Here is a 14,373-nt window from a genome sequence, read left to right on the forward strand (position 1 = left end):
AAGCACAGGCACATAGTTGAAGTTGGGCTCGCCCTCTTGGCAGGGGCCTCCATGCCTCTCAAGTTTTGGGATGAGGCCTTTCTCACTGCTGTTCATATCATCAATATGCTCCCTAGTCGAGTCATCAACAATGAAACTCCTGTAGAAAGACTTCTTCACACAAAAACAGACTACAAATCCCTTCGTGTGTTTGGGTGTGCTTGTTGGCCCAACCTTCGCCCATACAACAAAGCAAACTCATGCTACGCTCCAAGCAGTGTGTCTTTCTAGGGTATAGCCCTCAACACAAAGGTGTCAAGTGCGATATATCCACTAGTCGCGTTTATATATCTCATGACGTTGTCTTTGACGAAACAAAGTTTCCGTTTGCCACCCTACATCCAAACGCCGGCACTCGCCTTCGAGAAGAAAATCTTCTTCTACCCACTCATCTCATCAGTATTGATCAAGGGGGTCCGAATTATGATGATCAATTGTTGACTAATTCTGCTACTAATGGTGTGCATGAGTTTTCTGATGATGCTACAGGAGAAAACAGCGAAACGATGCAGAAATCAGTGAAAAAAATGCGCCGACAGACCCATATTCCATGTGTCCGGTTCTGGGAGGCAAATCCTCCTCGGGATCGGCCCCGCAGCTGGTGTCCAGTCGATCCTCCTCGGGATCAGCACCGGCAGGCGCGGCCGACGCGCCAGCGACATCGTCCGCCGACCGTGTCGCTGTCTCCAGCCCAGCACGCGACACGCGTCGTCCCTCCAGTGGCGGCGGCCCGAGTCCTCCTCCGCGCCAATCCGCGTCCGGCACGCGGCAGCATGCGGCTCGTCAGGACGGCGCGCGGTTCCGCGACCAGCCGCTCGTGTACAAGCGACGCGACTCCGTTCGCCCACCTGGCGCGGGGCCCAGGCCTGACGCGGGATCCGGCGCGGACTCCAGCGCGCACACGCGCGCGTCCACGCGCCCGGCCGGCGTCTGCTTCGAGGAGGATGCGCCATCATCAGCCAATGATGAGGCCCCGGGATCCTCTGCGCCGACTGGAGAAGCTGCACATGATCAAATTGTCATAGAAGATCCGGTGGAAGCAGATTCTGCTACAGGAGTTTCTGCCCCGGGATTCTCTGTGGCTGGTGATCCTACTGCTGCACCGTCACGACGTACACAACTACAACATGGGGTAATACATCCAGTTAATTATAAACACATAACCAAATATGGTATGGTTTGTTCGACAGGTGAACCAGGTGAACCACATACGCTTGAGGAAGCACTTGGTGATGAAAAGTGAAAGAATGTCATGAATGAAGAATACATGGCACTCAAGAAAAATAAAACCTGGCATTTAGTTCCCCCACACCAAGGTAAAAATTTAATTGATTGCAAGTGGGTATTCAGAATCAAAAGGAAATCTGATGGAACTATTGATCGCTATAAAGCTAGGCTCGTTGCAAAGGGTTTTAAACAACGGTATGGCATAGACTATGAGGACACGTTTAGTCCGGTTGTTAAAGCTGTCACTATCCGTCTTGTTTTGTCTGTTGTTGTTTCCAGGGGATGGAGTCTCAGGCAACTTGATGTACAGAACACGTTTCTTCATGGTGTTCTGGAAGAGGAGGTATATATGAAACAACCTCCTGGGTTTATAAGTAAAAGTGCACCCTCTTATGTCTGCAAATTGGACAAAGCACTCTATGGCTTGAAACAGGCACCAAGAGCATGGTATTCCCGTCTCTGTCACAAAATGCAAACACTTGGTTTTGTTCTTTCAAAGTCTGACACCTCTCTGTTCATCTACAACAAGTCCAATACATGCATATTTGTCCTCATATATGTTGATGATATTATTGTAACAAGCTCATCTAATGAAGCCATCACAGGACTGTTGAAAAATTTGAGTGCAGATTTTGCCTTGAAGGATCTTGGAGACTTGCATTATTTTCTTGGGATTGAAGTATAGAAGCACAAGGATGGACTTCACGTCTCTCAAGAAAAGTATGCAGTTGACTTGGTAAGAAAAGCTGGTTTGCAAGGTTGTAAACCTACACCTACTCCACTATCAAGCTCAGAAAAATTATCCCTCACGCAAGGAACTCTCTTGACTCAAGAGGACAACACAAAATACAGGAGCCTAGTAGGAGCTCTTCAATATCTCACTCTTACCAGGCCTGATATTTCTTTTGCTGTCAACAAAGTATGTCAGTTTCTTCATGCACCTACAACTGTCCATTTAATTGCTGCAAAGAGGATAGTTCGATATGTCAAAAACACATTAAGCATGGGTCTTAATTTCAGCAAATCATCTTCTACACTTGTCAGTGCCTTCTCTGATTCTGATTGGGCAGGCTGTCTTGATGATAGACGATCCACTGGTGGTTTTGCTATTTTCTTTGGATCCAACTTGATATCATGGTGTGCTCGCAAACAAGCCACAGTCTCCAGATCCAGTACTGAGGCAGAATACAAGGCTCTGGCAAATGTCATAGCTGAAATCATATGGGTTCAGTCCATGTTGAAGGAACTTGGCATAAAGAGTAAACAAGCTCTTTGTCTGTCGTGTGATAACCTTGGTGCGACTTATCTCTCAGCTAATCCAGTGTTTCATGCCAGAACTAAACACATTGAGATAGATTTTCATTTTGTCAGAGAAAGAGTTGCTCAGAAGCAACTTGACATTCGGTTTGTGCATTCCCGTGACCAAATTGCAGATGGGTTCACAAAGGCATTGCCGATCAAGAGCTTTGAAAACTTCAAGTATAATCTCAACTTAATGCAGTTGTGATTAAGGAAGAGTGTTAAACATACAACATGTCACGTTATGTGACCGGCGCATCTCATAGGAGATAGTTGAGGTAGTTAGGTTGTTAGAGTCTTATGTTTATCTCATGTAATCCAAACCGCATGTATGCGCTGTTATGGGAGGTGCGCCCCATCTATTTAACACGAAGCCGTCGGCCTGAGCAAGGCAAGACGTTCCGCTAGTTCGCAAAACCTAGTGCAGTAGATTCCAGTCCAACACTCTATCATCATATATGCGTGTCAAGAGCTTAATCTGCATCCATTATTTAACACTGTATTTTAGTCGATAATCCTGTACTAGTAAACATGAAGCATGGTTGTCACTGAATCATTTACTTTTTAGGGAGAGAGAAAGAGTGTGGGACTGAAATCAAATCCCCATGTCTAATCCCCTGCTTAATTAATTCCCACATGTAAACTATCTCCCTTTGCCCATTGTAGCCAAACACGCTGTCAGGGAGAGAGAAAGAGATAGATAGGGTGTTTAGTTATTCCGGTGCTTGTTGCCGGTAGCGTAGCCGCCTGCGTTCTGCGTGTGCTAGGTTTTTCAGGATCAACTTTGTAAGGGGGCTACCTCACCACCTTGTATCCTTCGCCCGTATACTCTTTTAGCTGTTGCTTTATTTATAAAGCGGGGCGAAAGCCTATATCGAGAGTAAGCACAATCAAGGTGCACGTAGTTAGAGAAGCAAATATAGATAACGTGAGCCGTCGTTTCTGAGGTTTGATTGGCGTGCACTGTAGCTACGTACGTTTGCCGGCTACACTACGTACTCCATCGATCGCTAGCCCACAACACGAACGTGACATGCACGCATGATGAGCAAAACAAGGCAAGTATATAATAGAAAAATCAAGGCACATGTGCATGCTTACTGCTCACGTATATCCTGTCCCTGTGTGTAGCACTTAAAAAGTGTTTGACGGAAACGGGATGCGTACACCTTTTTTTGATAAATGATGTTTTTGTTAACTCAAAATGCCGCAATAAGTATATGCGCTCTTCACAAAGTAGTGATCTAAACATTTTTATATTTCTTTATGAAGGGAGTACAAAGCAGGATGAACGGCGTGGAGCCAACCCAAACAATCCGACGAGTAAAAAACGTGAGCTCTGCCGACGAATAAGAAACACGAGCTCTGCCGACAAAGCATTTAGCACAGCCATTCACATATTCCAAATTTCCAATTTTTTTACACAACCATGCATCCAGCAATTATATACGTAGTAAAATAAATTTATATGATGCTTTTACCACAAGGTTGGATGATTGCTACAGGGCGGCCTCAAGGACAATTATCAACCGCTCTGATCCTGCCACTTTTTCCTGCAGAGGGGTGGGGAAAAAAGCATGCGTGCGTGGGTGCGTGGGGGGCCGTGGCCACCTTGATGCGTGTCCATGGCATGTGCCGCTGCTGGTGCTGCTGCTACACCTGTCCGTCGCCATAGCTGTGCTGCTTGCCCCTCCACACCAGCTCCACAAAGCGCAAAGAGAGGCCGGCAGGCACGAGGGAAGAAGATGAAAAGGATGGTGTGCCACTGACTGACCTGACTGGCACTGGCCTGTGCGAGCCAGCAAGAAAGGCTTCTCCTTCTGATTCCTTCCTTCCTTCCGCCGCCGCCGTCGGCGAGCCTGGCTGCAGCTGACCGTAGCATCCCTTCACATGGCCCCCTCCTCATGGTTGCTTCCCTAGCACTCCTCTGGCTAGTCTTGTGTGGTGATCTCCTCCTCCTCCTCGGCTCGGAGCTAGCCACGGTTCTTCATCTTCTTCCCTGCTGCGGTGTCGCGATTGTCGGTAAGTAATTCTTGTTCTACTCTTGTCTTGTTTTACAAACATGGTAGTACAAATTGTCTCTGGTGGCGGTTTCGCATGCCCAGCTCCGTTCCTGTGATTACAATAGCAAGAGAAATGTAGTAACAATGGTCAGAACCAAACCAGAGTGAAAGTAGGACAATCCTGTTCTACGTTGGTATTGGACCAGCAGGAACATACCAATCAGAACATGGTCATTTGCAGCCAACTCTAATTGTTTGTTCATCTAACCGCAGCAGAGTGCAGAAATTTTCTGCCACCACGCTTGCTTGCTGCAAGAGGATTGGCACCATGAACTGATCGAACAACTCACACTGCTGCCGGGTAATTGAGCTTCAGAGCGCAGTTAGAAGAAAACCACCGAGAGAATGGGGAAGACGAGCCAGAGACGCGCTACACAGATCCAGGAGAACAATGTTGGGTGCACCTGGGGCCTCATCCGCATGTTCTACTCCCGCCGCGACCCCAAGCTCATCCTTGACAGGAAGCAAGGGAGCACAAGGCACTCCTTCAGTGGCTTTCCTGGTACTGCTTCTCTTAAATGTACAAACCAACAGCTATATTAGTTATGTAAAGACTAAAGACAGAATAGTAGTAGTGATCTAGATAAGTGGGTAGTGCAACAGCAATTCAGTTTCATGACAGTACTATCTTCATTTCTGATGTCCATCCTTCGCTTCACAATTCTCTAGTGCTACAAACTAGCAACTGATCCCTCTAGAACTAACTGAATTTTTTTAAGGCATTCAGGAAATACATCACTCAAGCTTCTTGTTGTAAATTCTGTTATTGGGATTTATACCGCTTCTAGTAACACCCTGCTTGGTTGCAGGAAGAGGGCACTTGAGAAAGAAGTCTAGGGACTTTGAGGAAACAGATGAAGACAGGGATGTAAGTTAATTTTTGTATATCAAATGAAAAACATGCGGTTCTAAGAGTGAAAAATACATATGAATTACTGTTTATTGTAGATCACATAGCGTGTTCGTTAAAACCACAGCTCCACCCAGATGCAGCAGATGCTATATCAAGTTACTTGCATAACAAAATCGCTGTGACTTGTGGTTTCGAAAAGTGCCAACTTGATTCTGATAGCAGCCAAAAAGTTTTCGAAGCAAAGTACAGTTTAATATAAGTTGAGTAATAATAAACTTGGAAAACAGCAGTCCGGATATGATTTCATAAATACAACATTGTTGGGCAGTTGAAGGAACCTCCTTACTGTGTATGGGTTTGTACTGAACTACCATCATTCAGTCCTCTTGATGCAACGGAGACTCTGTTCAAGCTTTTCTATTGTTGTAGTAATATTTACGCTGCATGTCGAAACTTGTTTCCTGGAGACAACTCATGTTTTGGTCTTGTATTTCTCAGAACACGGAGGAATGCAGTACCACGAAACCAACTGTCAAAAGACTCATGGGGGGTGAGCTTGGCAAGCCAAAACATTCGAAGAAGATCCCAAACGATGAGGTTCAAAGGATATTGGCTGACCTGGGACATGATGTCTGTCTGGACAAAAGAACAACACCGAACAGCAAACCAAAGGGAGTCACAGATCCCAGCGCAGACATAGGCATTGCTTCCTCCTCTGAGTGCCTGGATCCCAGTGGTTCAAAATGCATGGAACAGGTGGAAGAAGATGGCCTTGAGCTTGCTTTGTCAGATTTCCTGGGACAAGTCTATAAGTACCACGATGAAGGGCCGCATGATGATTGCAGGAATAAGAGTGAACCATACCCTGAATTAGAGTCCATTATCCATACAAAGCTTAATGAGTATAACAATCCTCCCTGTGACCTTGCTTATGAGAAAACTCCGGTGAGCGAGGAAAAGCAGCTTGTTGACAACAAACATATTTGCAACAGACATGTAGGGGCCAGGTTAGAGCCCAAAAAAATGCTTGAAAAAACTAACATTGTTGAAGATACAAAGGCTTCAAATCAGCGTGAGTTGACTATCAAAACAAAGAATAAAGAGAGCAGAAATATATTTTTCTGGAAGAAAGATAAACCAAGCAGAACACATGCATCAGAGGGAAGGTCTTCTCAGCCAGTTAACAAAATAGTAATACTCAAGCCGAATCCAAGGAGAGGCTTTGATCCTACAGTAGCAACTGCATCGACATACTTACATCAGCAATCAGGTGGAATTCAAGCTCCAGAATACAGTGCAGCTGAATGTTCAACATTTTCAGTTAAGGAAGTCAGGAGAAGATTCAGAATCGTGACCGGAGAAACTAGAAAAGGAAGACCCCCAATGAACGAAGATGATGTACAAAGAGATCCGTGTTTGCTCAGAGATTCATTTACAATTATAAAGGATTCCAGACAGGCCCCTCCAGCTACTGATAAAAATGATGTTCGACCTTCAAACAGCAGTAAACACAAGCAAATAAATCATTCACTAGGTGGTTTCAACAGAGACGTATCCACGTCAAAGGATGCATCCACCTTCTACGCAGAAGCCAAAAAACATTTAACAGAAATCCTGAAGGACAATACTCATACTGGCCAGTATCCAAGTCCTTCAGTTCAGGTCTCAAGGTCCTTGGTAGGAATGCTTTCCCTCCCTCAATGCAGTACCCCATCATCACCTGGGAATACCCCAAGGGTAAGAGAATGTATTGAACATTCACAGGAAGAGAAAAATATTTGTGCCATACACAAGGCTGAGGGGGAAGAATCTGCAGAAGAAGGAAATAAAACAGAGGGAGATTCAGGGAGTGCTGAATGTGGTCCTAATGAAGCAACAGTTGAACAAGCGGATCAAGAAAGATATTATTACAAGGAAGAAGACACACAACAAGGTGAGTGATTACAGAATACAAAATTATCAAATACTGCATGGATATTATATTAACAGAATATGAATACTTGCAGACGTTGAACTTGATATTGGTTGTATTGAAGAAACTGACAATCTGGATCCCTCGCAAGCAATTCGGAATGCGCAATGCATTCCAGCAGAGCAACACACATATTACTCAGCCCCAGTATGTTCAAGACAATATTTATTGCTATTTCATCTAGTTTCCGTTGATGTGCTAGTTTAATAATTTTTTTGAATGTCTGCATTGAAGGAAACGACAGAAGCAGCAGAACCAGGTAAAGAGCATGCTGAGATTTGTCCAGGTTCCCCTGAGAATATTGTCGAGATGCTAGAGCACCAAGAGCCAGAAACTCCCAGACGAAGCGCGTCACTTGGACCAACATCACAAGAGGAAAACTATGAAAAGCAAGAGCAACCCAGTCCTGTGTCTATTCTTGATCCATTCTTCCATGAAGATGTCGACAGCCCTGAAAATAAGAGCCCAATACAATGTAATATTCAATTGATAAAAAAATCTAATGTATGCTTACCATTGACCTTCAGAAAAACAAAGTGTTTTTTTTTAAATCTAATGGTTTCATCTCCCAAAATGACCTACAGGTGAGTTGCGCCAAGATGTCTCGAGTCCCCACCAGTACTACCAAGATGATGGATCAGACCCAGAGGAGATCTTCTGGGAGGACAAGGATGTCAGGTTAGGTTACATAGAAACAGTACTGGAGCTATCAGAACTATGCACAGACCAGAACTTAGATGTATGGTATCTAGAAGATGAATTGATCAGCACCGGCCTGTTTGAAGAACTGCATCAGGGCAATCATCAAACTGATGATTTCATGCTCTTCTTTGACTGCATCTGTGAAGCTATAACAGCAATTCAGGGGAAACACTTTGGAAACCCCCATTGCTTATCCTTTGTCAGACAAAACATACAGGCACCTCCAATGGGACAGAACCTCATCTCAGAAATAAATAAGCACATTGAGGGCCATCTCTGTTATGAATTTCCAAGCACATTGAACCTGCTAGTTAGTGTGGATCTGGAAGAGGGAACATGGATGAATCTCCGATCGGAAAGTGAGGAGACTGTTGTGGATATATGGGAATTCTTGCTGGATGAACTGCTAGAAGATGTCGCTTATGGCTTGTGGATACAGTCTATCAGGGCGATCAACTCAGAGCATTTGTGTGCTTGCTAATTTGAGTATTAGATACGTAGCTTTTAACATGTTTGGGAGGGCAGAGCCAGTGAGGTTTTTTCCCCCTCTTGTGAAGAAAGCTTGATAGTGTGCAGCTGACGATTACGATGTTGTTCTTGTGCCTTGTGTGGTGTGTGCATATGTGATTTGTGTAACTTGTAGTGTGAGTTAGTTGTGCAAAATACTGTCAAAGTGACACCCATTTCAGTGAAGTTCAGAGTGATCCATAATCAGTGCGCGCATAATCAACACCGATACATATGTCATGCATTCCAGTCATACCCATAACATATCCTACAGCAGTTTCAGAATTCGACAACAGTAAAACATGATAGAACAGAACATACCCATGACATATCCTACAGCAGTTTCAGAATTAAGCAGCAGGACAGGAGGCCGGATTAATGATCAGTCACCAATCAACCGACGAATCAGCTGTTCAGCTGAGCTTCTTGATCGCAGTGCCGCCGCCCGGTTTCTTGGTGACCTCGGGGCTGGACCTGTCCTCCTCCACAGATCCCCTTCCACTAGCCGGGGGAGCTGCGTTTCCTCCCTCCTCCTCGTCGTCGTCGTCGTCGTCGGTGAGTTCTATCTCGACGAAGCCCTTCTGTCCCCGCTGCTCCCGGACCCGCGCAAGAAACTCCTCGTCCGGCGGCGGCAGAGGCTCCAGGAATTCCTCGGCCCTCATGAGCGTGTCCAGGTGGAACTGCGGCAAGACCACCCTCGTCTTCTCCTTCTTTGTCCTCTCTTCTCCCTTCGCGGCCGCCGCTGGATCCTCGCCGGCGGCGACGGGCGGCGCCGCCTCGGATGACGAGCTCGCCATTTCGCCTCCCCCTCGCCCGGCCCCGCCGCTCTCCCTTCATTCTCTTCGAGAAATCCGGCCCGGTAACCCTGGGTCAGCTTTCCCTTCCGGGCTCGGAAGGCAGAAAAGCCCGTGTATGATCTCCTACGGCCCGGCCCGGTACGACGGCTGCATCGCGCGTATGATCTCGGCCGGGCCCAACAAATCACTGGTTGTGCCACTTTTTTTTTCGTTGTGAAACTTACACCCTCGAATCCTCAATTTGAACTTCACTTTTGGCATTGCACTGCATGCTGACGGCGATGGAATGTCCGTGTGTCTGTTTGCACCTTATCGCATGTCCCGTTTCGCGGATTATTCTTCATGGCAGACAATTTCTATCGATAATGGTGACATTTTCTTTTGAACCGGATAATCGTGACATTTTCGTAGTCGTGAAGAACCACGACTCCGGTATTCAGTAAACGACATGTGAATGAGTGCGGCTGTGTGCGTGTTGTGTGGGCGCACACATCTATATGCAAGGATGATAAAAGGATCACAATTGGAGATGGCGTCCAAGCATATGCACCTTATTGCAATTAATCGTATGATACACATGATTGCACCTTATTGCGAGGGACTAGCAATTATATCTAAAATCATGCATCGTTGAGCCGCTTGGTCGGCGAGACGGCCTCAATGGCTTCTCCGAGCGCCCACGCGGCTTCGATGAAGTACTCCCCGTGCTTCACCTTCTGCGCCACCGTGATTTCCTTGGTGGGCTCCAGACCGAAACCGTCCGCGAGCAAGGAGTACTGGTAGATGAGATCCATGCATATGTAGGGCGCGTCGGCGGATCGCACCTTGGGGTACGCGGCCTTGGCTTCCACGAAGCCCATCGGGCAAATCTTCTCGGCGGCGGCCCTGAACGCCGCAGGGGTGGTCTTCCCACTTGTGGCCTCACTGTCGATCAAGCCAACATCTGATGCCATGTAGTAGAAGCTGGAGGTGACGTAGAGGTCGGCCTGGCCGGGGCCACCGCCACCGTTCCATGCGCCGTTGAAGGTGCAGTTCTTGGCCTGGCAGGGCGCACTGATCTTAAGCGCCCTTGTGACGTCCTCTCTGCACTTGTCGTATGCCGCTCCTTGCGGAGGCGCTATGGCGTCGTATTGCTCTCCATTATAGGTGTATTTGCCTTCATTCATATTCAAGGAATGTATAAATGTACATCGATCACTCCTTTATTTGATTATATTATGTGCTCTGCTAACTCAACACAAATATTAAGGATATATATCATACCATTGTATCCGCGCAGCATGCAGTAGCTCACTGGACCATTCTTGGCCTTGAAGATCTCTACCCGAGAAGCCATTGCGCCATAGTGCAAGTAGCTGAAATGGTTCAAAAATTACCACCCGTAAAACCGTTAATAAGGGGAGCAAAGTAGTTACCATATGGCCTTTGTAGAATTGAAAAATACTCCCTCTGTTTTTATTTACCCCACACATTAGCTTTGATTCAAGTCAATTGTTTATAATGTTTGGCCTACTTTATAGAAAAGGATATGAACATTTACAATAATAAACCTATATGATATGAAAATATATTCAACGATAATTTTAATCCTATTAATTTGGTAGTGTAAGTGTTACTCTCTCCAAAGTATTTGTCGGAGAAATGGATGTATCTAGACGTATTTAAGTTCAAGATACATCAATTTTTATCCATTTCTTCGACAAGTATTTTCGGATGAAGGGAGTATATATTTCTTTCTACAAACTTGATAAAAAATTATAAAATTTGACTTTAGACAAAGCTAATATGAAAGCTAATATGTGGAACAAATAAATACAAAGGGATTAACATAGATGGATGCACAGTAATAAGTAAAATAACAAAGGAGGGAGCTAGCTAACTAGGGTCCAAGTATGTAACCTGTGAACATAGACATTGTAATCTCTTCCTTTGAGATACTCTTTGGTGACGTATGGATCGTCCCCTTGAGGCACCCCGGGAGCGGCGGCGGCGGCATCCGCAGAGATGGCATATGCCATCTGCACGGACCCACCTCCAAGGTCGATCACACCCACCGTCTTGGAGTAGTCTCCTCCCAGATTACCCAGCAGATAATTCAGGGCAACCTACGGTGCAATATCAATTTGTGTGACAACAGTAAACACATCTACGTGGATATATATATATATATATATATATATATATATATATATATATATATATAGTGTTACTATTCATCATCCAGGGTGCAGAATAAATTATTCTTCACCCAAGGTAATCTTACGATCATTTCATAATTAAATTACGTTTGGAATTCAAATAGTTACATTCTTATTGATTCACTACGTAAAATTTGGCATAAAAAATAAAAATATAGGGCATAAGACAAGAAAATTTGCAGTTTATGTATATTTTACACTATGTTTTTACATTTGTAATTTTACATAACATAAAATATTTTTTATGATGATTATATATTTTCTTATTGTCTCTTTTTACGTCAGAAATAAGACAAAACTTATGAAACGTAAAATTACGATGCATTGATGGTAAAATAGAGGGGGGTGAAGAATAACTATTCCTCACCCAGGGTGACGAATAGTCAATCCCATCTGCAATACCGGGTGTAGCTACACCCATCTCTCATATAGTACCATGTGGTAGTATATACTCTACTTTATTATTTTTAGTATATTCATATACTATATCTAAGGTAATTTAAAGTGAGTTATATGAAAAAATTGCAAGTGAGCTCATAGTTTATTGTATTTATGAAATACGTACATATTTGTATTCAAAAATAGAGTATGCACAAAATATGGTACATACTACCAAAAAAGTAGTATGTATACTACCTAAACATTCGTATATACTACATACTACGCGTACATACTCTCCGATATGATATATACTATCTAGAACGTACGGAACAAAAGTGGGAGTAACTACACCCCGTAGTAGGAAAAATTTGTCCTATATATACTACATCTGATTATTCCTAATACGTGTCTATATATATATTACATCTGATTTAGGAAAAACTTAGAATATCTTATATTTGTGAACTTAGGAAGTAGTTAGTATACTACTCCCTCCGTCCCACTGGTATCAAAAAACGTCTTACATTGTGGGACGGAGGTAGTACATAGGATAGGAGTATACGTACCCACAGGTAAGACCCTTCCTGAGACCCCTTGAGGACATTGATCCAACTAGGGTTGTACTGGAATTTGCTCTGGCTGTGGACAGCATCCCTCACCTGTACGTACGTGTCTTGGTTAATTATGAATAATCAGTTCAAACAAGTCCACCCGTTTCAAATTTTAGTACTATATATAGATACTGGAACAAGAGTAGAATTTAGAGATAATAAATAATTTACTGCTTCAAGAATTTGCTCTGCTTTCTCGTCTCCGATGAGCCTGAGCCCAGCCGTCGCCTGCACATTAATTCCATTTATAATTTTAGCGATTGATTTTTGTCCCATATATAAATTTCGTTTCAATTTGTTTGGTGGCTAGTAAACTAGGTGCTGGACAAACTGTATATTTATTGTTGCTATAGTTTGTTAAGGACGGACCCCTAGTTTAACGGGCGTTTTCTTCATGAGCCAGCGGGGCACGGTGCTCTTGGCCTTCTCCAGCAGAGGCACGATGGACTTGGCCGCCTCCTGCGGCCGTCCGGCGTACGCGCTCAGCCCCGGCTCCACCTTTTTTGCACCAAGAAATCAAAATGAATATAATTAAGAGGAAAGCAACAGCATACGATACTCCTAGAATAGATTGTTATGCGTGGTGCTTATATATATATACATACCTTGGCGAAGACCTCGATGTCGTCGCCGTCGCCGATGTCGATGAGCTCCATCTTCTTGTCGAACCGGAAGACGTGCACGCGCGTGCCCGTGCTGCCCGCGTCGAAGATCACCGCGTACTTCCCGGGCGCCGCCTTCAGCTCGGGCCCCTCCTCGGCAACGGCGCCAATACCGGCCTTCCGGCCGAGCACCGCCACGTCGGCGGCAAAGGCGGAGCCGGCGAACGAGAAGGCCACGAGGAGGAGGAGGAGGACGCTCGAGGCATGATGAGCCTGAGCCATGGCGACCTGCTGGTGGTGGGTGGCTAGTGCGCGTGCGCTCGAGTGAGTGTGCTCGTGACGAGCCGAAAGGGTTTTAAAGAGTGCGCTGGAGTGAGCGTGACTTTCCACGGGCAGCCCCAGGGTTTGGTTGGCCGCGCAGCTGAGTCCCTGCCCTGCCTTGCTTGGTACTGTACGTTAAGAGCATCTGCAGCCGGGTAGGCAAAATTCTTCATCTGCATGCGCATACCTTATGTTATAAATCTTACATCCATACAAAAGTATGGAAAGAAAAAAAAAATCCTACGTGCTACGTAGATCAACTAGCCTAGTCCCCGTCGGAGATGTCCACTGACCACTATCTCCGTGCCCGGCCGGGTACATGGGCGGCAGCCGCAGCTCCGGCCGCCTACGCATCCATCTCCACTTCGACCTCGTGGAAGAGGGCGTCGGTCGCCGTCCGTTCCTGCCGAATGACCGTCGTTTGGCTTACACATAGGCCTCATCCTGGATGGACTCTAAGATGGCCTGCTGCTCCACCATCTCGTCCGCTTGGGCGACGATGAACTCCGCCTCCACCTGCTCCATGTTGAAGTCCGGAGCCGGTGCCAGCTCCTGCTCCGGCTGCTCCGCCTCCTCGTCGTCCTCCGGATCCGGCACCTCCATCGAAGCCGGCTGCTGCTCCTCTCCCTTCTCCTCCTCCGCCTGCTCCTCCTTCGGCTTCGGCGAGTTCGGAGTCAGCCCGGCAACGATGCGGGCAACGTGCGCAGCGTGCCTCGCCCAGATCTCCTGCTCAATCTACCAGCGCTCTGGCGTGAGCATAACTTAGGTGGTTATGTTCTTTCGGACCATGATGAAACCGGA

General features: G+C 45.7%; 2 protein-coding genes and 1 long non-coding RNA gene across 3 annotated transcripts; 1 reads left to right on the forward strand and 2 right to left on the reverse strand.

Moving 5' to 3' along the window:
- Positions 1-4,442: 4,442 nt before the first annotated feature.
- On the reverse strand, positions 4,443-6,269 carry LOC123099096 (uncharacterized). The gene is made up of 4 exons (XR_006448083.1): positions 6,100-6,269; positions 5,828-6,010; positions 4,786-5,141; positions 4,443-4,678 (listed from the first exon to the last, which is right to left on the reverse strand). It is a non-coding gene; the product is annotated as an uncharacterized lncRNA (long non-coding RNA).
- LOC123099093 (uncharacterized) lies at positions 4,888-8,863 on the forward strand. The gene is made up of 6 exons (XM_044521233.1): positions 4,888-5,130; positions 5,438-5,496; positions 5,980-7,414; positions 7,488-7,600; positions 7,688-7,928; positions 8,038-8,863. Exons 1-6 carry the CDS (start codon positions 4,974-4,976, stop codon positions 8,634-8,636), a joined length of 2,604 nt encoding a protein of 867 aa, XP_044377168.1. The 5' UTR covers positions 4,888-4,973; the 3' UTR covers positions 8,637-8,863.
- A 1,126-nt stretch (positions 8,864-9,989) lies between these two features.
- On the reverse strand, positions 9,990-13,587 carry LOC123099094 (probable apyrase 3). Its single transcript, XM_044521234.1, has 7 exons — positions 13,255-13,587; positions 13,019-13,147; positions 12,821-12,877; positions 12,605-12,697; positions 11,359-11,564; positions 10,723-10,814; positions 9,990-10,615 (listed from the first exon to the last, which is right to left on the reverse strand). Exons 1-7 carry the CDS (start codon positions 13,531-13,533, stop codon positions 10,080-10,082), a joined length of 1,392 nt encoding a protein of 463 aa, XP_044377169.1. The 5' UTR covers positions 13,534-13,587; the 3' UTR covers positions 9,990-10,079.
- Between the last annotated feature and the right edge of the window lie 786 nt (positions 13,588-14,373).

Source organism: Triticum aestivum, chromosome 4D (genome assembly GCF_018294505.1).
Source record: "Triticum aestivum cultivar Chinese Spring chromosome 4D, IWGSC CS RefSeq v2.1, whole genome shotgun sequence".
Classification (NCBI taxonomy): domain Eukaryota; kingdom Viridiplantae; phylum Streptophyta; class Magnoliopsida; order Poales; family Poaceae; genus Triticum; species Triticum aestivum.